The following is a 24,356-nucleotide window of genomic DNA, read 5'->3' as shown; positions in this document are numbered from 1 at the left end:
CTAGTTTCTAGGACAGGAGCTTTCTCAATATCTGTGAGAAACTCCAATCCTTAACTGACAGTACAAACAAACCAACAGATGGATGGATGGAAAGAAAGATAAAGGAAATATAGATAGAAGAAAGAAAGGGAGAAATAAAGAGAAAGGAAGCATGGATGGAATGATGGAATGATAGATGGAAGTAAGGACAGATTGATGGAATGGTAGATGGAAGGAAGAAAGGAACGATGGATGGATGGAATTATAGATAGAATGATGGAAGTATGGATGGATAGAACAATGGAAGAAAGGATGGATGAATGTTAGATGGATGGAAGGATGGATGAATGCAATGAATGATAGATGGAAGGAATGAAGAAAGAAAAAGAAAGAAAGAGAGAAATGGAAAGCAAGAAAGAAAGGAAGGATAGATAGAGCAATGTATGTATGGATGGATGGATAGAAGGAAGAATGGATGGATGGATGGAATGTTAGAAGAAAGAATGAAAGGATATAAGGAAGGATATATAGAATGATGGAAGGAAGGAAGGATGGATGGATGATAGAACAATGGAAAGAAGCAAGCAAGGAAGGATGGATGGATGGATGATAGAACAATAGAAAGAAGAAAGGAATGAAGGATGGATAGGATGATGAATGGAAGGTGGAAAAGAATGAAGAATGGATGGATGGAATGATAGATGAAGGAAGAAAGAAAGGAAAGAAAGATATATAGAATGATATTAGGAATGATGGAAGGAAGGGGAGATGGATGCTAGAACAATGGAAAGGAAGGAAGGAAGGAAGAATGGCTGGATGGAATAATAGAAAGATGGATGGATGGAAGGAAGGATAGAATGATGATAGAACAATGGAAAGAAGGAAGGAAGGATGGATGGATGGATGGATGGATGGATAGAACTATTGATAGATGGATGAATAGAATGATGAAAGGAAGGATGGATTGATTGAATGATTGATGGATGGATGGACAGATGGATAACTATTGGTAGATGGACAGACAGACAGACATACAGATGGGGGAGATGGATGGATGGTAAAAGTGAGTTATTAGATGCATGAATTGCGACGTTTTCTGTTGCAGAGGGTATAAACCCTGTAAAAAGGAGTCTTTGTTGTCAAAAATGCTGACTCTACACCCCACAGATTAAAGGTTTTTCTTTTTGTTGCTTTGTCTGCACACAAACTGATTTGATTTCTGTGCCAGGACCAGGTTTAAGGAACCATCTCAGCCGAGAACAGACACATAAAGGCTTTAAAGTCTGAGATCCTGCTGTTGTGCTGTTTGTAAGTGTCCCTGATCTGCAGCTGCGAGGAGTCTGTCTCACTCACGCTGTCTGTTTAGATTAGGGTGAAAAGGGCATCTGATATATTCTTGTAGGAGACAATTTTAAGATTATCGGCATTAACTGAAAAAGAAAACGTGTCCATTTGGGAGACTATTAGAAGTCTTAAAGGGAACGTTCACACAAAAATGACAATTCTGTTATCATATACTCACCCTCACACCCTCATGTGATGTCACAGTGAAGTACTGAATGACTGAGGAACACAGAGTTAACAATAATCTCTCAAATGTCTGAAATCTCTGGCGTTTCGGCCCGCTGCTGTTATTATCAAATAAAGGCATTTATTTGCTCTGCAGTGAGTTTTCTTTTAGTTTATGGTAGACCAAGATTACATACTATTAAAAAAAGTAGTGTGTGAAATCTTGTAGAAATGATTTAAAGGTGCCGTAAACTTTTTTATTATAGTATTTTACAGAATAGTAATCAAAAATGCCTCTACAAGACCAGACTTTGAGGCATTCTCTGCTTGTCAGTTATATCTATGTAGGGCAGGATTTTTTAATGTGCAGTCTAATTGAATGGTTATGTCACAAAAACACTTTTTATAAGTATGCAAATGCAAACACCACTGATTGGTCAATGCATCTCAAGCGTGACGGGCCAGTTGAACGCACATATCTGTGCTTTTGTTACTGTGGCGGTAACAAACCTCCAGGGTGTGATGGAGTTTCCATCGAATGTGTGTGCCATTAAACCGGATGTGTTAAGGCACAGTCACATTTACCTTTAGAAGGTGAAATATTGTGGTCGAATACAGTCATTTCATGGGAATCAATGGGAATTTGCCTGGTTTGGCAGTGACCTCTGTGTGGGCAGTTCTTCATACCAGACTGATCTCGCAGTGAAATCGGAAACGGTAAGTTGACAATTGTTTAACTAAAAATCGGTCTGTGATTACCGAAATGCAAACTACTGAAATTCACAATCGAAGAGTTTCTTTCTAAATGTACTCTCCTTGAATGTAAAGTTACATCCTTTTTGCGGGTTTCACACTTGCGTACCGTTATGTATAGATAGCCAAAATATGAAATGCCATGGATCAACATTTACTGAGTAATCCATTATTTTGTGAAGGGGATCAAATGACAATTTGGAGCAAAACTACATTTAAAAAAATAAATCGGTCCGTTACTAAATTCAGTTGACTTTAGCACCCCTTGTTGTATTATATACCAATGGTCTGAGTCATGAGGGGGGGGGGGGGTACTTTGGGGTAACCTCCTCGTGGCCTTGTGGCTCCTCGTTCTCGCTCTCGGTGGGGTGCGTGGCGAGTTGTGCATGGATGCCGCGGAGAATAGCGTGAAGCCTCCACACGCGCTGTCTCCACGGTAACATGGTCCACAAGCCAAGTGATAAGATACATGGATTGACAGTCTCCGATGCGGAGGCAACTGAGGTTCGTCCTCCGCCACCCGGATTTAGGCGAGTCACTACCCACCACGAGGACTTAGAGTGCATTGGGAATTGGGCATGCCAAATTGGGGAGAAAAAGGGAGAGGCAAAAAAAGAAAAGATATCTTAATATGCTTTTAGATTCCACTTCAGAACAAACTTTCTTTCTATAAATGTTGAAACTAGAAATGTACCTTTATATATTCACATAAAAACAACGTCAAAATCACAATTATTGAGTTCAAAAATATACTATAATCAAAAATAAGCAACACACGTGTCTATTCACAGTGCAATACCTTTATCTTGTTTCTGGATTTCAGTAGAATGTATCTGCAAATAACTGGAATGCATTATTGGGAAGTTTCCAAAATGTGGGTGATTTGACATGGAATAACTGGGTTTTGCCTCAGTACCCAGATTTTCTATTGGACATCAAGTGGCAACCCAACACAGTACCATCAATTATTCATCATACAAAAGTAAACAAAAATGTCCTTAAAATCAATCATTGAAATGTATTAATTGGTTTATTATTGGTTTCTAAATTTCTGGAATTTCTGAATTTCTATGATTTCAGGCTCTCGGCAGCCAATAATTCACCACACAAAACCATGTTTATCTTCATTTGGATTAGCATACTTCCATATTACTATTTCTGCAATATATAGAGATGGCAGAAATAGTACAAGTATTTTTAACTAGCATGCTGTTTTGAACCTAGCCTCTGATTGGATGCGTGGCCTTTGACATCATCAAAAAAGGTTAGCCCCTTGAGATGTAGCATATCATTTTTGAGGGGTCCTAAAGACACAAGATACAAAATTATAAAACATACAAACAAAACAGCATTACATAACATACATTACAAATACAGACAGATTGCTTCCCTTCTCCCACCTGCACCACAGACCTCAGCTACTGAACAGAAACTTAGTTACATAGACCCAGCTAATACATCAGTTACAATAGAAGCAGTTTAAGCAGTTTATCTTCAGGTTATTTGAGATACAAATTAACAAAAAAATAAATAATATAAACTACGCATAAATTAAAAACATAAACAGGTCGTTTTAAGATGAAAAATAAAGATGTCCTGAAGCATATAAAAGAGGTAGTAGATAAAAAAGAAGAAAACAGAGGAAGATTATTCCAATAAGGAGATTTGTATTAAAATGACCTGCGACCGACTTCTTTGAAAATATTAGGGACAAAGAAAAATGGATATTGCATATGTCTGAGTGGATGTGAAGATCAACATAAAACTGTTTCAAGTAGGAAGGACAAGTAAAATTAACACATTTTAAAATGAACATCCTTAAGAAATTGCCTTCTTGATTTAGGTTGCAACCAATTTAGCGATTCATACATGAAACAATGGTGAGTTCTATATGGACACCTCAAAACAAATCTGCATAGAGAATTATAGACAACATTAAGGGGCCTTAGATAAGTGTCAGAGGTGTTTTGATAAACGATGTCAGCGTAATCAATAATCCGTAGTATCAACAGAGAAATTATTCTTTATCTTGACTTGGAATGTAAAACAATTAATTGAATGATTTAGAGAACTCCATATGTTCTATTTATAATAAAATCAATATGAGGCTTAAAGGAAAGTTCAGGGTCAATACAGAGTCCAAGATATTTGAACGAATTCACTTTATCAAGAGGTGAACCATCATCAAATCAAATATGCAAATCAAGGGGATATGAGAGACCGTGCCCGTACCAAACACCATGCAGCAGGATTTCTTATTCAATATAAGTTTGTTGTTTTGGACAAAGTTCAATTCTGACTCTTAAGAGTTCTGGATTTGTAATATATCAGAATTAGAGGTGTAAATAACAGTATACAACAGCATAAAGATGAACAGAACAATTTTTATTCTATTAATAAAAATAGAATAAAAAATTTGAAAAACTAAGTGGTCCCAAGGTGGAACCTTGTGGAACCCCCTTTTCAACAATTAAACAGTCAGACTGAGAACCTTGAAAGACATCACACTGACATCTGTTATGAAGATAGGCATTAAACCAGAAGACAGAAGAAGAATTTTGAGTTAAACCAATAGAATAGGGCTTATCAAGGAGGAGGTGGCGATCAATCATATTAATAGCCTTGGAAAGATCGATAAAAAATTGCACCCGAGATTTGGCATTTGTCAAAGGATGAAAACGCATCATTACTGAATTTTAGAAGAGCAGTGGTGGTGGAAAAGTTAGATCTAAAACCAGACTGGGATGGGGCTAAAATATTGAACAAACTGATGTACTGTGATAATTGATTAAAGATACGTTTTTCAAAGATTTGTGCAATAGTACAGATACTAGAAATTGAACGATAATTATTCACATCGGATGGGTCTCCAACTTTGAAAAGAGGGGTAACTCTGGTACATTTCCATATGAGGGGAATTTAACAATTAAGACAAAGACGCATTAAATAAATCTGCAAGGGGATGCATTATTACATTAGCAGCAAGTTTAACAAATTTAGCATACAAACCATCAGGACCAACGCTACTACTTGCTTTTAACTCACATATAGCATAAAAAACATCGGCATGATTTTACATGAAAATAAGCCGTTACAGGTAATACAGTTTGAGAAACCAGCAGTACAATACAGAATTAACGTGTTGGGAACCACAGATAGAAGAGAAGTGCTGATTAAAAGCATGGGAAATAAGTAAAGGATAAGATATACTTTCATCATTAATTCATATCTGGTTTATGAAGCTTTTGTTAGTTTTATTAAAAATACGATTTAATTGATTCTAAAACTGTTTAGGGTTATAAAACTCCTGAGAAAATCTATCTTTATAATAGCTGGATTTTGCATTCCTTGTTATAGTCGTGCATAAATTCCTCCGATGTCTGTTGTTTTCCCAGTCAGCAGAATCTTTAGACAAATGATATTAGTCCCAGGCTTTATCCCTTTGTTTGAAAAGGTTAATAAGATATGAGCTGATCCAGGGTAAATGTCTACCTTTAACTCTAATTGTTTTCATGGGATCATATTTATCAATTACGTTAGTAACTTCTGAAAAAAAAGAAATTCCTTGCATCATCAACAAAAGGATTTAGCTTAAATCAATCCCAGTTGATATCAGTTAAGTCTTGAATAAAACAATCTACATACATTTTTTATGCTGTCTCATTCTAATATATTTAGGAGAAATTGGAAATTAGCGTAGTGGGCTAAAGCACATAACTGTTAATCAGAAGGTCGCTGGTTCGATCCCCACAACCACCACCATTGTGTCCTTGAGTAAGGCACTTAACTCCAGGTTGCTACGGGGGGATTGTCTCTGTAATAAGGGCTCTGTAAGTCTCTTTGGTTAAAAGTGTCTGCCAAATGCATAAATGAAAAATGTAAACATAACACCAGATTTAGTTATCCTTTCAGGATTAGTGACAAGTATCCAATCCAACAAAGACGAAGTCCGATGAAGTCCACTCTAGTAGGTTTATTAATTAACTGAGTAAGGTTTACAGTACCAAATAAATTTCTATCATTGGAAGAGGAACGATCAAGCCAGTTATTGTTTAAGTATCCCAGGATAATCAATAAATTATGCTTCTCAAGAGAATTATTAGTTGACAAAATACACTTTTTGTGGAGTCAGTCGGAGCAGAAGGGGGCCTATAAATGTTACCAATAGTAAATTTTTTGTTAACGTGAAGAGTAACATTAATAAAAAGACATTCAAAATTAACAGGCTCTATAATAGGAATGACAAGATTTGCAGAAACGTATGTGGCCAACCCCCCTCCTCTAGAAGCCCTTTCAGTGCTATACAGAACAAAATCATCAATGTTTCAAAAATAGTAATAATATTGGCTTTATAAAGAATAACCCAGGCTCTGAGGAGATCCATTTTTGAAACAAGGCTCCTAATATTAAGATGAATAACCTTTTAACCTTTAGCTGATTCAATTGTGCCTAGAGAAGTAATAAAACAACAGGTCAAATAACTGAGTTAAGAGAAAGAAACATTACCTGTTGTAGACATAAAGAGAGGGTACAATGTAAATTATTTTCGAATGAACATGTAAATATACTTGGCATCTTAAGTAAAAACTGAATAATGCAAATAGCAAAGGAAAGAGCTCCATTACATTACATAAAGAAATAAATGTTAACTTTCAGTATTCCATGATTTTACAACAACGATCAACTAACGACAATACGACATTGCATCATTTCGCCAGATTTGACTGACACTGTCGCCACCGGTGCCACAATTTATGGCAAACATTGACTTACACACCATGGCATTATAAGATGGTAGGCTAACCAAAATAAAGTTTGCAATAAAGTTTATTGTGTGCAGATAACAGAACAATGAGAAATAGACTGAAGTTGCTAGAGTAATATAGTCAATGATCCAGAAACAGGAACTAAATAGCATCAGTCAAGCAAACAAAAATTGGAGGTTAGCAACTTGCAGGATAACCTACTCGCAACACTATCCTGGGGAGGAGAAGGAAAGGTCTCGGAAAAAAGTCTCAGCTTCCTCAGGACAGCGGAAAAGTTTTGCCTTTCCCTCCACCATCACCAGCATGGAAATCCAGAGACCAGCATGGAAATCAGGATAAATATGGACACGAGCGCCCATAAAGGTGAGCTCCTTTCTCTCCCTGGCCAGGCTTAAAATCCTCACTTTGTCCTGGAAATGTAAGAACTTGACCAGGATGGGTCTTGGAGTAGACCTGGAGCTGTAATTGTAGGTGGAAGAGCGATGAGCACTTTCTATAACTGGCGATCACGTCTCTTCCTTCAGTTTGTTCTGAAACATTAATAAAACGAAGACTGGATGACCGACTTTTATTCTCAACTTTATCTTTCAGGTAGGCATTTTCTTTTTCAAGTGTTTGCACACCTTTTGTCAGGATATCAATGTTATCTTCATTAGAGCTGTTCGAGGTCTGAGATTTGAAGATAAAGATGCCTGAGTGTTGGTAAGACCAGTTTGGATGGTCACAATTTTTTAATCAAGATGGGCAGTCATGTCAGCTTGGATCAGTTGAATGGGGTCCCAGATTGTTTGTAGGGAAACCTCAGCCTGATCCATGGTGAGGAGCAAACAATTATTATCTGCTTGAGGAAAAATACTCAGCTGAAGGGATCAGCAGCAGGATAAAGAACAAACTTAAATACTTAGGAGTAGATTTAGGTAAGTCAATGAAAACAGTTATGCCTCCTACACAGTACACGATTTTCAAAGACGTTGGATCGTGGTACCGTTCATATTACACAACTGTCTGTCTTGTCGTGGGCTATGTATACATTAATCCGGATACATTTGAAAATGGCATTTTCGTTTCAAAACGCTCTCCGTCCACACTAACGTTTTCAAGCGTTTTCCAAAAGTTGCTCGTCCACACTGAAACGTATGAAAATGCTTAAATCGTGTCACTGCGCATGCGGAAAATCCCCGCTGCATGTACGGTCTGAAACGGTCATCGACTCTGCCTTGTCCTCGTGTTCCGTCGCCAGACACCAATTCCGAGTAAACTTCCCATCGCCTTTGAAGGAATGCAATGTGAAGGTTGTACAAAGTGACACTTCTTTTTTTAACAATGATATCAAAGTGCGTATCAGGCACAACAGCGCCGCTATAGCACAGGCCACCATCTTGACTGTTTTGTTTGGATCGATCACATGACTAAAAATGTGTCATCGTTTTCCAAAGCATCCGTTTTAAAAGTCCACACTACAACGTGAAAACGGCATTTGCCAATTTTTCCACTTTGGAGTGCGTTTTCAAAAAGCTCAGTTTTAGCGGACAAAAACGTTGTCTCGGTGTGGACGGAAGGCCAAAACGGAGAGAAAAAGATGCATTTTCAAAGTAAAACGTATTAGTGTGGACTAGGCCATGGATGTCGTGGCGTTTTGAAATTACACGATGAATCTGCGACAGGGGTGAACACATTACAAAACATTTCACTATTGACGAATCCCCAACGACTCTGCCTGGACTCCAAATTACATTTCAAAACGGAGTACAAGTGAGAAGTGATACGAGACACGAAAACAAATGCATGATCATATGTTATGCATTTCAGAATATGATGTGTATGTTTTTAATCATATATTTTATTGGTTACAATATGAAAAAGTACCTCCTACTGAAAAATCAACCTATTTGCTCACCTGAATTTCTCTCCAACTCTTCTCTTTCTCCATTCGGTTGTGGTACAGTTCAGAGGAAACATCACATCTGGTGCTCCTGCCAATGTTCCACTAATTTTCCTCCATTTCTTTGGTCTAATGAGACATTCTTGATACCGCAGCCATGCTAGTTGATGTTCCTCCCACTGAAACTTCCAGTGCCCCGTTTCTAGCTCTCTCATTGGCTGTAGGTCAACACTGCAGTTGTATTCAGTCAGTCAAAACATATTTAACATTGTATGTTGCACAGGACCATATATTTAACATTCTAGATATCTCACGTCTTTTATAGTTCATACATTGCGTTCATCGATCAGGGGAGCAAGCTCTGATTTGCCTACGATTTCAGGGTTTTTTCGGCGATCTCCACAAAACTGTCGGCATTATGTGTAAACTCGCCATTAGTGAGAAACACCAGCAGCCCTCTTGGCAAAATAGGAATCTTGTTATGTATTGAGTGTTAAAAACTCATTGCCAAACAGGTCTTAAACCAAAGATTTTGGACTACACTCGTTTAACTCATTCTTGCATCATCCCTCCTTCTCTGCATTTTCCCCACAGCCTCTCCCGTTCCTCTTCCTCTCATTTCCTTTTTCCTCATCTCTGAAGGATTAGCACTCACAGAACTATTCCACAGAGCACAAACCAATGAGTTTTTCCTCACACACTAATCCACACACTCTCCAGAAATACAAAGAGTGCAGTTTAACTGTCCTACTGTGCTAGTAAACCTTTTTCAAGTAAGCGTTGGCTCATTACCTTCCAAAACAAAGAGACAGACTGGTAGTTGTTTCAGAATGTAGTGCGCTGCCTATATAGATAGCATTTTAAGGCATCATACAGTAGATGCATGTCGGACATGTTGTCAACAGAATGTAGACACCAATATTTTGCTGCTTTTATAGGCCTTGATCAGAATATTTTATTTTTATTTTATATATATTATTTTATATTTGTAATATCTTTTTTTTTGTGCTTTTTTTTTACTCAGATAGATAGATAGATAGATAGATAGATCGACAGATAGAGATAGATGGATCGACATATAGAGATAGATAGATAGATCAATAGATAGATAGATAGGCAGATAGATCGATAGATAGAGAGATAGATCAACATACAGAGATAGATAGATAGATAGATAGATAGGCAGATCGAACGATAGATATATAGAGAGATAGATCAACATATAGAGAGAGATAGATAGATCAATATATAGAGAGAGATAGTTTGATAGATCAACATATAGAGAGAGAGAGATAGATAGATCAACATACAATAGAGATTGATAGATAGATCAACATATAGAGATAGATAGATAGATAAACATATAGAGAGATAGATAGATCAACATATAGAGATAGATAGATAATCAACATATAGAGATAGATAGATAGATAAACAAAGAGAGATAGATAATCAACATATAGAGATAGATAGATAGATAATCAACATATAGAGATAGATAGATAGATAGATAGATAGATAGATAGATAGATAATCAACATATAGAGATAGATAGATAGATAATCAACATATAGAGATAGATAGATAGATAATCAACATATAGAGATAGATAGATAGATAATCAACATATAGAGATAGATAGATAGATAATCAACATATAGAGATAGATAGATAGATAGATAGATAGATAATCAACATATAGAGATAGATAGATAGATAGTCAACATATAGAGATAGATAGATAGATAATCAACATATAGAGATAGATAGATAGATAGATAATCAACATATAGAGATAGATAGATAGATAGATAGATAATCAACATATAGAGATAGATAGATAGATAATCAACATATAGAGATAGATAGATAGATAATCAACATATAGAGATAGATAGATAGATAGATAGATAGATAGATAGATAGATAGATAATCAACATATAGAGATAGATAGATAGATAATCAAAATATTGAGATAGATAGATAGATAATCAACATATATAGATAGATAGATAGATAGATAGATAGATAGATAGATAGATAGATAGATAATCAACATATTGAGATAGATAGATAGATAGATAGATAGATAATCAACATATTGAGATAGATAGATAGATAGATAGATAGATAGATAATCAAAATATTGAGATAGATAGATAGATAGATAGATAGATAGATAGATAATCAAAATATTGAGATAGATAGATAGATAGATAATCAAAATATTGAGATAGATAGATAGATAGATAGATAATCAACATATAGAGATAGATAGATAGATAGATAGATAATCAAAATATTGAGATAGATAGATAGATAATCAACATATATAGATAGATAGATAGATAATCAACATATTGAGATAGATAGATAATCAACATATAGAGATAGATAGATAGATAATCAACATATTGAGATAGATAATCAACATATAGAGATAGATAGATAATCAACATATAGAGATAGATAGATAGATAATCAACATATTGAGATAGATAATCAACATATAGAGATAGATAGATAGATAATCAACATATAGAGATAGATAATCAACATATAGAGATAGATAATCAACATATTGAGATAGATAGATAATCAACATATAGAGATAGATAGATAGATAATCAACATATTGAGATAGATAGATAATCAACATATAGAGATAGATAGATAGATAATCAACATATTGAGATAGATAGATAATCAACATATAGAGATAGATAGATAGATAATCAACATATTGAGATAGATAATCAACATATAGAGATAGATAGATAGATAATCAACATATTAGAGATAGATAGATAATCAACATATAGAGATAGATAGATAGATAATCAACATATAGAGATAGATAGATAATCAACATATAGAGATAGATAGATAGATAATCAACATATATAGAGATAGATAATCAACATATAGAGATAGATAGATAGATAATCAACATATAGAGATAGATAATCAACATATAGAGATAGATAGATAATCAACATATTGAGATAGATAGATAATCAACATATAGAGATAGATAGATAGATAATCAACATATTAGAGATAGATAGATAATCAACATATAGAGATAGATAGATAGGTAATCAACATATTGAGATAGATAGATAATCAACATCAACATATAGAGATAGATAATCAACATATTGAGATAGATAGATAATCAACATATAGAGATAGATAGATAGATAATCAACATATAGAGATAGATAGATAGATAATCAACATATAGAGAGATAGATAGATAATCAACATATAGAGATAGATAGATAGATAATCAACATATTGAGATAGATAGATAATCAACATATAGAGATAGATAGATAGATAATCAACATATTGAGATAGATAGATAATCAACGTATAGAGATAGATAGATAGGTAATCAACATATTGAGATAGATAGATAGATAATCAACATCAACATATAGAGATAGATAATCAACATATTGAGATAGATAGATAATCAACATATAGAGATAGATAGATAGATAATCAACATATAGAGATAGATAGATAGATAATCAACATATTGAGATAGATAGATAATCAACGTATAGAGATAGATAGATAGGTAATCAACATATTGAGATAGATAGATAATCAACATATAGAGATAGATAGATAGATAATCAACATATAGAGATAGATAGATAGATAATCAACATATTGAGATAGATAGATAATCAACGTATAGAGATAGATAGATAGGTAATCAACATATTGAGATAGATAGATAATCAACATATAGAGATAGATAGATAATCAACGTATAGAGATAGATAGATAGATAATCAACATATTGAGATAGATAGATAATCAACATATAGAGATAGATAGATAGATAATCAACATATTGAGATAGATAGATAATCAACATATAGAGATAGATAGATAGATAATCAACATATTGAGATAGATAGATAATCAACATATAGAGATAGATAGATTAACATATAAAGATAGATAGATAGATAATCAACATATAGAGATAGATAGATAGATAATCAACATATTGAGATAGATAGATAGATAGATAGATAATCAACATAGATAGATAATCAACATAGATAGATAGATAGATAGATAGATAGATAGATAGATAATCAACATATAGAGATAGATAGATCAACATATAGAGATCGATAGATCGATCGATCGCCTAAACTATCAAATTGGATTTCAGGTAGTCTTTTCTTCTAACTTTAACTTTTTAAAATGCATCTCAAGACACCTGCATTCTGTTATATTCATTCATTTTCAGCACAAGAAATTGTTTGGTCTGAACAGCCTTTTAGATGGCAGCTGCTTATGGAGACAGCAGATATCAAGGCAGCTCTATGTTTTGGAACAGAGCTTGCCCCTGGGAGGGAGGGGCTTACTGATTAGACTCATGAATATTCAACATGCTAATGAGAAGCAAATGAGGGGGTTTGTGTGGATAATTAGAATTGTGACCAGCAGGATTTTTCACAAGAGAGAGTGACGCTTCAGTAGTCTAATTATAATTGTAAATATGCTGTCTCTGTAGTATGCATTTATTGATGGATAAAGTAATGTATCTCTGCCATCAGCAGTTGAGACGGTCTCTCAGTCAAAATGACAGTTCACCCAGAGGACAATTGTATAACTCAGAGTTTGCTCTTCCATTACCCTGGAGACTTAATAGTTGTTTATGTTTTCTTTAAGTATCAATTTTGTCTTGGAGGTTTCTGCTAAAATGCTCCATTTCTCTCCAGAGAGCTGCAGTGAATGCAGCAGTATTTCAGCGTATTGCTCACTGTTTCAGGCAGTGTGTGTGTGTGTGTGTGTGTGTGTGTGTGTGTGTGTGTGTGTGTGTGTGTGTGTGTGTGTGTGTGTGTGTGTGTGTGTGTTTAATAAGGGATGCAGGTCACAGATCCACAGCATTGCAACTCGTCTGCAACAAGCAATGCAAAAAGACAGAGAAAAACACTCAAAGACTCACTGCCTCCAAAGCATTGAAGACACACACAAACATGATGATGCAACTTGGTATCAAGCGTAAACAGAGCTGGGAATGTGTGTTTGGATAGTAAAAGTGTGCGCGTTTCTGCGCAGTGTTTGAATGTGTGAGTACTTGCCATGGTTTTTAATAGAGTGTATCTTTGTTTGTGTGAATCTGATGTGTTTCAAATTTTTTAGTTAAAACAAGATGATAAATAATGACTTCAATTACTATAAGCATGTGTCAGACAAAACAGTAAACTGCTGTAGTCCTTATCAACTTGTTTTCAAAGTACTTTTTGTGGCTTAAAAATTCATGTTTGGGGTATGACTGTAATTTATATTGTAGAACAAAATGTATCTTGAAGTAATGTTTACCTCTTAAATCAAAAACTGCAATTATAAAACTCCATAGGAAAATCCAGAGGGAACCCATAACGTTTTGGTCGAGTTGAATAACAAGGTGATGTTAAACAGGTGAGGCAATCGTGTTATAGTATGTAAGGAGCCTCCAGAAAAACTCTAGTCCTTCAAGAGCGAGGATGGGTCGTGGCTTGCCAATTTGCTAACAAATGTTTCAGTAAATAAAAATTGCTATGCGTTTGTAATGGATATCATGACATGGGCTCTGGAAAACTTTGGAAAACCTTTGTCAGTCAACACCATTCACCGCTGCATCCACAGATGCAAGTTAAGGCTTTACTAAGCAAAGGAGAAGCCATACATCAACACTGTCCAGAAATGAAGCTGACTTCCCTGGACACCATCTCATCTGAGATGGAAAGTAAAACAGTGGAATTGTGTGATGTGGTCAGAAATGTCAAATAGTTTTTGGAAAAAACAGCCATCGTGTTCTCCAGGCCAAAGAGGAAAAGGACCATCCAAGCTGTTATCAGCATCAGGTCCAAAAGCCAGTGTGTGTCATGGCATGGGTAACTTTCACATCTGTGAGGGCACCATTAGTGTAGAAAGATGTGTACACATTTAGGACCAACATCTAGATGCCATCATAAAAAGTGCTAAACACTGACTGACGTCCATTACTGTATGTTCGCGCTGTAAACAAAACATGGAATATAAATAAATAAACTGTTCTCTATCAAAGCACTCAGTTTAGAAGAGTATACATTTTTCAGTTTATTTTCTTTACAGCCTTTTATCAAAGAAATCTCTTTAAAGCCAGGAAAATAAATAACAGAAGCGTGGGGTTACAGTGCCGAGGAGTGTGTGTGTGTGTGTGTGTGTGTGTGTGTTTGTATGTGTGTGTGCACTTCTGTTAAGTGAAAGCTTCACAGTTGCAACACATCCCAGAGGAGTGGTTAGTGAAGGATGTGTTGGCTTTACTGCTTCCATCAGGCCATAAAGTAAGTGTGTAAGTATGTGTGTGGAGGCTTTGGCCTTGTGTAGCACTCTATGGCGTTTTTACAGATGCTTTATATAGATCCATCTCCTTATATCTCTCTGTCTCTCTCTCTCTCTCTGTCTCTCTCTCTCTCTCTGGCCATGAGTGTGTTGCTGTATATAGCTCAGTGCTGATGGGAGAGACCAGACCTTGACGCATAAAGATGATAAAGTCTGGTACAGCGTCAGAGCAGGACACTCGGTGTGTGTGTGTGTGTGTGTGTGTGTGTGTGTGTGTGTGTGAGAGAGAGGTAGATAGACGCATGACCGTAAACAACCCCCCCTTCCCTCACGAATACAACTTTCTTTAGAAGTGCATAAAATATCTAAATAATCTTGAGTCGATTAAATCAAAAACGCTCATTGCAGCCATCTATGAACTTGTAAACACAACTTGCTTCACTGCGGACTGAGATAAACCTGCGTACCCTGACTGATGGAAATTGTGTAAAGCCAGCCAATCAGATTAGAGTTTGCCATTTTTGCTAGCTCTCTTCATTTTTGTGTGTAAATTATATTCTTTACATTCAGAACTGGGCCGAGTATGCAGATAACGATGCAAGAGTTCACTTGTTCTAAGGTTTTTGAATGAACTGATGCTCGGATGGAAGTTTATATTCTCTTGTTTGTGTGTTTTTTGTATTTCAGAGGACAGGAAGTTGTTCGTAGGGATGCTGAATAAACAACAGACAGAAGAGGATGTGTACCGCCTTTTTGAGCCATATGGAGTTATTGAAGAGTGCACAGTATTAAGAGGCCCTGATGGAAACAGTAAAGGTGAGGATTAGATCCTACTTTCATCTTTCTCTACTGTAAAAACCAGGGACTAAAAATGTTTCAATGAACTGAAATGAAAATCAAGAATGAACAAGCTTTTTTGCAGAGCCTAACCGAAAACAGGTACGAAGTCCCTTTTAGTTGTTCCAGAGTGAGAATTCTTTTATTAATTTTAAATGTTGGTAACTGGTTCATTTACTCTATACAGTGCATCTGGAAAGTATTCACAGCGCTTCACTTTTTCCATGATTTGGAAAGGTACACACCTGTCTATATAAGGTCCCACAGTTAACAGTGCATGTCAGAGCACAAACCAAGCCATGAAGTCCAAGGAATTGTCTGTGGACTTCCGATACAGGATTGTATCGAGGCACAGATCTGGGGAAAGATACAGAAAAATTTCTACAGCATTGAAGATCCCAATGAGGACAGTGGCCTCCACAGGACTCTTCCTAGAGCTGGCCACCCGGCCAAACTGAGCGACCGGGGGAGAAGGGCCTTAGTCAGGGAGGTGACCAAGAACCCGATGGTCACTCTGACAGAGCGCCAGCGTTTCTCTGTGGAGAGGAGAACCTTCCAGAAGAACAACCATCTCTGCAGCACTCCTCCAATCAGCCCTGTATGGGGTATCAAAAGGCACATGAATGACTCTCAGACCATGAGCAACAAAATTCTCTGGTCTGATGAAACAAAGATTGAACTCTTCGGCCTGAATGGCAAGCGTCATGTCTGGAGGGAACCAGGCACCGCTCATCACCTGGCCAATACCATCCCTACAGTGAAGCATGGTGGAAATATTTGCAAATTTTCAAAGATTTCAAACAAACTTATTTCACGTTGTCATTATAGGTATTGTTTGTAGAATTTTGAGGAAAATAATGAATTTAATCCATTTTGGAATAAGGCTGTAACATAACAAAATGTGGAAAAAGTGAAGAGCTGTGAATACTTTCTGGATGCAGTGTGTGTGTGTGTGTGTGTGTGTGTGTGTGTGTGTGTGTGTGTGTGTATGTGTGAGCGTGTATTTATCACTTTGTGGGGACCAAATGTCCCCATAAGGATAGTAAAACCCGAAATGTTTGACCTTGTGGGGACATTTTGTCGGTCCCCATGAGGAAAACAGCTTATAAATCATACTAAATTATGTTTTTTGAAAATGTAAAAATGCAGATTGTTTTCTGTGAGGGTTAGGTTTAGGGGTAGAGTTAGGTTTAGGGGACAGAATATAAAGTTTGTACAGTATAAAAACCATTATGTCTATGGAAAGTCCCCATAAAACATGGAAACACAACATGTGTGTGTGTGTGTGTGTGTGTGTGTGTGTGTGTATATATATGTATTTGTATATATTTAATTTTCATATTTAAAAAAATAAATAAAAATTCTTCACGAAACCAAAATCTAAATGGTCCATCCATCCATCCATCCATCTTCAACCGCTTATCCGAAGTCGGGTCGCGGGGGCAGCTGCTCCAGCAGGGGGCCCCAAACTTCCCTATCCCGAGCCACATAATCTAAATGGTAAATTTTTTAATTACACCACTTCCTGTTGCCCCCCAAAAAGAGGCTTTTATTAAGCATCTGCTTTGATTCTGAAGGAAACATTTCTTTGCCTTAATGCAAGTTGCTGGTAAAGCTTTCTGTGACATGCTGAAGACCTTTAGACAAGTATATATAATTAATATATACATGCACCTTTATCCAAATACAAGGAAAAATATTCAGGTAGAAAGTACATTTCTTAGTTGTTTCCAAGTCCTCACTAAATTATTGTTAGATATGATGCAATAAAACTGATTGATGCTGCCGGGTTCTGACCGAGAAGCAGATCTGTAATTAACACAAATAATTAAAATAAAATGATAAAATAATTATTAAATGTTTAAAATAAAAAAGTTTGTAATGTCGTGATTCACATCGTAGCTGGATGGTTTGGATCATAGCTTAGACCTCTTTTATGAAGGATTTTACGAAATCCCCAAAATAAATGGAATAAACACTTCCAGAACCAGGATGGCTGAAAAAGTGGGCGGGAAATGTTGCGCACTATGCAACGTGACACTGACTAGCAAGTAGGTAAATGACTGTGAAATCCAGTCACAACTAAATTATTTCGGCTATTAAAAGAACAAAATATGGTTTCAATGGGAAATTCATCAAGACAGAACAGAAATCTGCTCTCGTCGAGTCATTTAAGTTCTATCGGGAAGACACGCAGGCTTGAGTGAAGTTTGAGATGCCATTTATTTGATAGATGTAAAACGGGAGGTGATGTCTCTCTCTTTGGCGTAGGCCCCGTCCGGCAGTCCGAGGGAGTTGTACCCGGAACCGTCATGTCCTGCCGGAGATAGGAGGCAGGGGCGAGGAGTCTACCCCCCTGCGGGACAGGGCTCAACTGGTGGTGGTGGGGAGGTGGAGGTTGCCGTGTTAGCACGCCGAAACAGCAATGTGATAGATTGTGAGCGGACTTATAAAGCATTGGCTTACGTGTGATTGGCTAGGAGTTACCCAGCTAATGATGTGATGATGTACAGCTGCTAGTCTTCCCGCTAGAACTACGCTCCACTTCCATTTACATAAACTCAAAGCACTGTACCTGTTTTTCTTAAAGTTTTCACAAATTCAGGGTGTTTGTTTTTCAAAACCACAAAAAACTGTCACAGCTTTGCATTTAAATACTTGCTAGCTAATGACAGATCCGTATGTCCTTTGAAAGTCAAACGTGCATTTCAGATTCCAAGTAGACGAAGAAATGTGACCTTCTACTGAAAGACAAAAACAAACAAACAAACAAACAAACAAACCAACAAAAAGCTGCATTCAACCTTGAACACTGTGTCAGAAATGCTTTTATTTATGCATTCGATTTCACCGCATCAGACTATTCAAACACACGTCAATCCGACGCTCCGCCGGCACACTTTGAGATGGAGTTTCTCTTCGCGAACATGGCAGAATCCATTCTGGAGGGCGCCGGGTGAGCCCTCTTCGCCGCAGGATGCCAATATCACCTGACAAATCCCATCGCAGCCTCCATGCAGGAATTATTTACATGTCCATGAGCTCTCTCGGAGCGCAACTGTGTAAAAACATGTCAGAGAGGTCAAACGTGTTTGAAATGTGTGAAGAGAGAAATGACACAAGAGATTTTGAACTCGACATGAAATCATGAAGATTTAATGCGCCGCTGCTTGATCACGTGACCCGTCCACAACACGCTTACCACACTGATATAATATGATATTTAAAAACACTTCTTCAAAAGAGAACTTAAGGTATTTTTCGATTTCGATTCAGTTAGTTATTGCTCTAATATGTCCAGAATGACCTATTACATTGTTTGCATTAATGGCAAATTGATGCATTAATACATCGACCGCTATATTCTGAGTCTTCTGAAGTCATCCCCCCTCAAAAAAAAACACCTTGAATTTTGTCCTTTTCCTCTCACAATGCTGTTGTGTGGCATCAGGAGACTTGTTTTGTACTTTTGTGGTGCTTTTATGCCTATTTTTGCAGGCAAAATGACTAGTTAGTCATTTATTCACCCTCATGTCATTCGAAACATGCAAAAAAAAAAAAAGTCCATCATGCAGTAAGATTTTTAGCAAGTATACTGTTTGAAGAAAAGGTTCCATATAGAACCCAAAAGGCTTCATATTTGGAACCCCTAAAAAGTTATCTTGTTATACAGTATATACATATATAAAAAGGTTCTTTTTAAGGGTTCTATTAATTGAAACCTGAAGGGTTCTTTGAGCCTGGTGAAAAGGTTCTATATAGAACTGTGTGTGTGTGCTCCTCTCTCATCTCCACTGTAGCATCCACTAGAGACACAGCTCTCCACTGCTGCTATTCCTCATTATATTTCTGCTCTTGTGTGTATGTGTTTTGCAGGTTGTGCCTTTGTGAAATTTTCAACACACATTGAAGCTCAGTCAGCTATCAGCGGGCTACATGGAAGCCAGACCATGCCTGTGAGTACAACTACACACACAAGTGCAAATGCACATATACACAAACACATGGTAAATGGTCTGCACTTATATAGCACTTTTTTATTAACCTTAGAGGTTACCAAAGCGCTTTACACTGTGTCCCAATCACCCATCCACACTCACATTCACACACCAATGGCGGCAGAGCTGCCATGTAAGGTGCTAGCCTGCCATTGGGAGCAACTCGGGGTTCAGTGTCCTGCCCAAGGACACTTCGGCATGTGGAGCCGTGTGGGCCGGGATTCGAACCACCAATCCTGCAATTGGTAGCAGACCCGCTCTACCATCTGAGCCAAAATGTTCCCAAAGGAAGCTTTTGTCCGATTTAGCTCAGTTTTGGTGACAGCGTATGGGCGGGACCCAAAATGACGTGTTTAGAGCCTCTCATCCAGTCAACGTCGATCTTTAGAGCTATTGATTTGAATAGAACAGGTATCTGCCATAGACTCCCAGACTTCAAGAGCGCTCTATGGGCTTCTGTCCACAGACTTCTATGTAGAAAAGAGTTGATTGTTTTTCTTAAATGAACAGCGCAATCAAGGCCGGTACTTGGATGCGATCTTTGGTGGGGCACTTGCATGTTTATGGGGGGCAATGTTGGTCATTTCGCCGTCAGTCCGCGGGGGGAGAGGACTTGAAGCAACTATAGGGGGCAATGCCCCCCCAGACCCCCCCCTTAGGTGCTATGAGCATGATGTGTGATGTTTTACACTTTTGTTCACTTAAAAATCTAAAATGCACAAAGAGTAATATGTAATTTGGATAGATTAGTTGTACATATTTGTACACACATACATGCACAACTGCATTCACTGAGCACACATATAGTACACAAAAGCAAAATTTGGAGAGGTTTTTGCTTAGGTTGAACTGAGTATTTTTCTGCGCCAGTAGTGTCAACATACAGAATTGCAAAAATAATCCTAAATGCCTCCCATCTTCCTTGAATGTGAAAAATGTAACTAAAAACATTCATTTTTGGTTGTAGAATATCAATACATAATTGCTGTTTGGGGCTATCCCCAAGATGGCTGTAGAGTGACTGACTTAAAGTTACTTTGTAGGGCTGCAGGTCTTTGGTCTCTCTCTCTCTGAGATGAAGGGAATTTTGTGACCTTAAGGGCCGATCGATACTGGGCTGGTTTATCGGGTCAGAGAGGCCCTGCACATGAAAGGTCAAGTGTGCAGTAAATCATCAAGAGCCCTTTAATGAGTGAGTGAGTGAGTGAGTGAGTGAGTGAGTGAGTGAGTGAGTGAGTGAGTGAGTGAGTGAGTGAGTGAGTGAGTGAGTGAGTGAGTGAGTGAGTGAGTGAGTGAGTGAGTGTGTGTGTGTGTGTGTGTGAGCGTGTATTTATCACTTTGTGGGGACCAAATGTCCCCATTAGGATAGTAAAACCCGAAATGTTTGACCTTGTGGGGACATTTTGTCGGTCCCCATGAGGAAAACAGCTTATAAATCATACTAAATTATGTTTTTTGAAAATGTAAAAATGCAGAAAGTTTTCTGTGAGGGTTAGGTTTAGGGGTAGGGTTAGGTTTAGGGGATAGAATATAAAGTTTGTACAGTATAAAAACCATTATGTCTATGGAAAGTCCCCATAAAACATGGAAACACTACATGTGTGTGTGTGTGTGTGTGTGTGTGTGAGTGTGTGTGAGTGTGTGAGTGAGTGTGTGAGTGAGTGTGTGAGTGAGTGAGTGAGTGTGTGAGTGAGTGAGTGAGTGAGTGAGTGAGTGAGTGAGAGAGAAAGAAAGAAAGAAAGAAAGAGAAATAAATAAATAAATAAATAAATAAATGTTGCACTGGACTATTTATTTGCACCTAGAGATCAAGGGCCTAAAATGAGACTTGGTCATACGCGCAGGTTTTGCCATTTTTAAGTTTTCACTCACATTTTTTGTCTTTTTATCTATTAAAATAAGTATTAATTACATTACAACAAGAATCATTTACTTAAGAAGCCAAATTGTGACTTGATTAATTCTTGATTTCAGAGAATATACAGTAACTTGAAAAGGGCTGTTATTAGATTTAAAAACAAAGTTATCGAATTAATTACATGATATGCCGATTAATTAATCAAATTAATCGCAATTAATAACATAAATATTTGCTGAGAAAGGCTTTCAAATAACAATAGTTCAATATAAAATAATTCATTTTATATTATAAGGGCTTTTCTAAAGATGAGTCAATGCACACATCTTTTGGGAGCATCTCACTTTGGTTGCATTGTGTCATAAACAGTGTTTTTAGGTCGCTGGGTCAAGTTAAAAAACAGTTTGAAACATAATAATAAAACACGTCTCAAGATTCCTGCATTCAGAATTGTGCGCCGTCTAGCTGTGTTTGAACAAAAGAATATGTCCTCAAGCAAGTCTGTGGTTTGTTGTCCGTACAGCTGGAGTTTCGCTCACTGCCCCCTATTGAAATCAGGTGGTACTGCAAGCTTGATTCGCTCCGATGCAAGGGATATTTCATATTGCTTTTCAAGGAATTGTTATTTGCTATCATTGTTTTAATGCTGTATTTTATTCTTGTTAAACTCACACTCAATTCATGCGTTAAATCAACAGCCCTAATCTTTAATTAATTTAATTTATCTTACCCCATTATCACATTGTTTAAACCAGGGCTGGGTATTTATTCAGTTTTCCTGATTCGCAAGCTCTTGATTATATTCTCATTAAATTGGATTCCAATTTGTTTAGATATACTGTATTTCTGTTAAAATGTCAATTTTGCTTACATATGACATTTTCACTCTCAATTAATGCAATTAATTATACAGGAGGCCTTCAAACATGGTACATTACGAAAATCGTAATTTTACAAATTTTATTTTATCCTTAGTTTTTTATCACATTTTCATGTATGAAATGTGATCCAATATGACATCTTGACATTACATATATTTGCATATTGGTACATATTTGTTGTTTGCATGCATTTTTAAATATGAATCACAATAGGAGATGTTAGGCAGTATGTCACTCTCAGTCACCATTCACTTTCATTGCATCTTTTTTTCCATACGATAAATCTGAGTGGTGACTGAGGCTAACATTCTGCAATGTTCTGCATAGCAAAGCAATTAATATGAGATTTAAAAACAGCATGAGTGTGATAAAATTATAACAGAATTGTAATTTTTAAAGGTACAGTAGAATACCAAAAACTACCTAAATTACAAAAAAACTACAAAAATGTAATTACAATTATTTGTGGTGCAAGAAACCTTGACTAAAATTGCAAATAGATCTCAGAGGAAAAATGTTTTACAGAAGTGTTGTATATTGCCTCTATAATCCTTGTCAATATACTGTAACTCTTTCAATTCAATGTCAAAATATACAATTGTCTGTTTCTCTCACACAGGGTGCTTCGTCCAGTTTGGTGGTAAAGTTCGCAGACACCGATAAAGAGAGAACCATACGGCGCATGCAACAGATGGTCGGCCAGTTTGGCATCTTCAACCCCACTGTGGCCCTGCCTTTCAGCACCTACAGCAGTACCTACAGTACTTACACAAATGCGGTGAGCATACACTTCATGATTTGAATGCATCTAGAGCAGTGGTCTCAAAATCAAAGGGGTCGGATAAAATGATCCGAATGTGGCTCCCAGGCTTGTAGTTTGAGAACCATGATCTAGAGGGACTAAAAGTCAAATGCTTCAGGACTTGAATTTGTCTAATGTACTTACTGTATACTGAATGGAGCACTTCTGTAGTCTAACAGTGTCAGATTAATGACCAGTGTCCTTGTGTGAAGACTTTTGTTCAGTCTCACTATGGTGTTGAATAATGCATTAACATAACTTCAATTCCCAACCCGTGAATAGTTACAGAAAAACGCACAGTTCCTGTGCAATTTAAAGGCTTGCTCCCATTGCACCCTTCAGACTTTAAGTTGCAGAAGTCACATTCATCCTGAGAGTGGTTTTAAGTAAAGGGCTTTACAATTTATTTGAATATCTGGCTTTTATTACTAAGGGCTTCTATGTAGCCTGTGGTTTTGACTTCATGTGATGGGCACAAAGTTGGGCAGTATATTGAATATTCACAATATATTTGCGATTATTTTATTGGCAATATCAAAATAAGCAACATTGTGACTATCGGCAATTCAAAAATGGAAAACAAATTGGTGACAATATTCTTATTTGGAAGTTGGGAGAAATGTTGTCAGTACTTTATAGAATAAAACAAACATTTTCATTTTACTCAAACACATACCTAATATATAGTCTGATAATTTTGCAGTGGTGTCTTATTTTTTTCCGAAGATGTATGGTGTGTATATATATA

At 36.8% G+C, this 24,356-nt stretch overlaps 1 protein-coding gene across 1 annotated transcript in view; it reads left to right on the top strand.

The window, feature by feature from the left end:
- LOC127644522 (CUGBP Elav-like family member 5) overlaps positions 1-24,356 on the top strand; it is a 194,840-nt gene that overhangs the window by 137,904 nt on the left and 32,580 nt on the right. Inside the window, exons 4-6 of the mRNA XM_052127717.1 lie at positions 15,920-16,048; positions 19,946-20,025; positions 23,426-23,584. Coding sequence (XP_051983677.1) covers positions 15,920-16,048; positions 19,946-20,025; positions 23,426-23,584 — 368 coding nt within the window. The remainder of the gene's footprint in view (positions 1-15,919; positions 16,049-19,945; positions 20,026-23,425; positions 23,585-24,356) is intronic.

The sequence above is a fragment of the Xyrauchen texanus genome, chromosome 6 (assembly GCF_025860055.1).
Source record: "Xyrauchen texanus isolate HMW12.3.18 chromosome 6, RBS_HiC_50CHRs, whole genome shotgun sequence".
Taxonomy (NCBI): domain Eukaryota; kingdom Metazoa; phylum Chordata; class Actinopteri; order Cypriniformes; family Catostomidae; genus Xyrauchen; species Xyrauchen texanus.
This window is presented reverse-complemented; position numbering and strand designations above follow the sequence as displayed.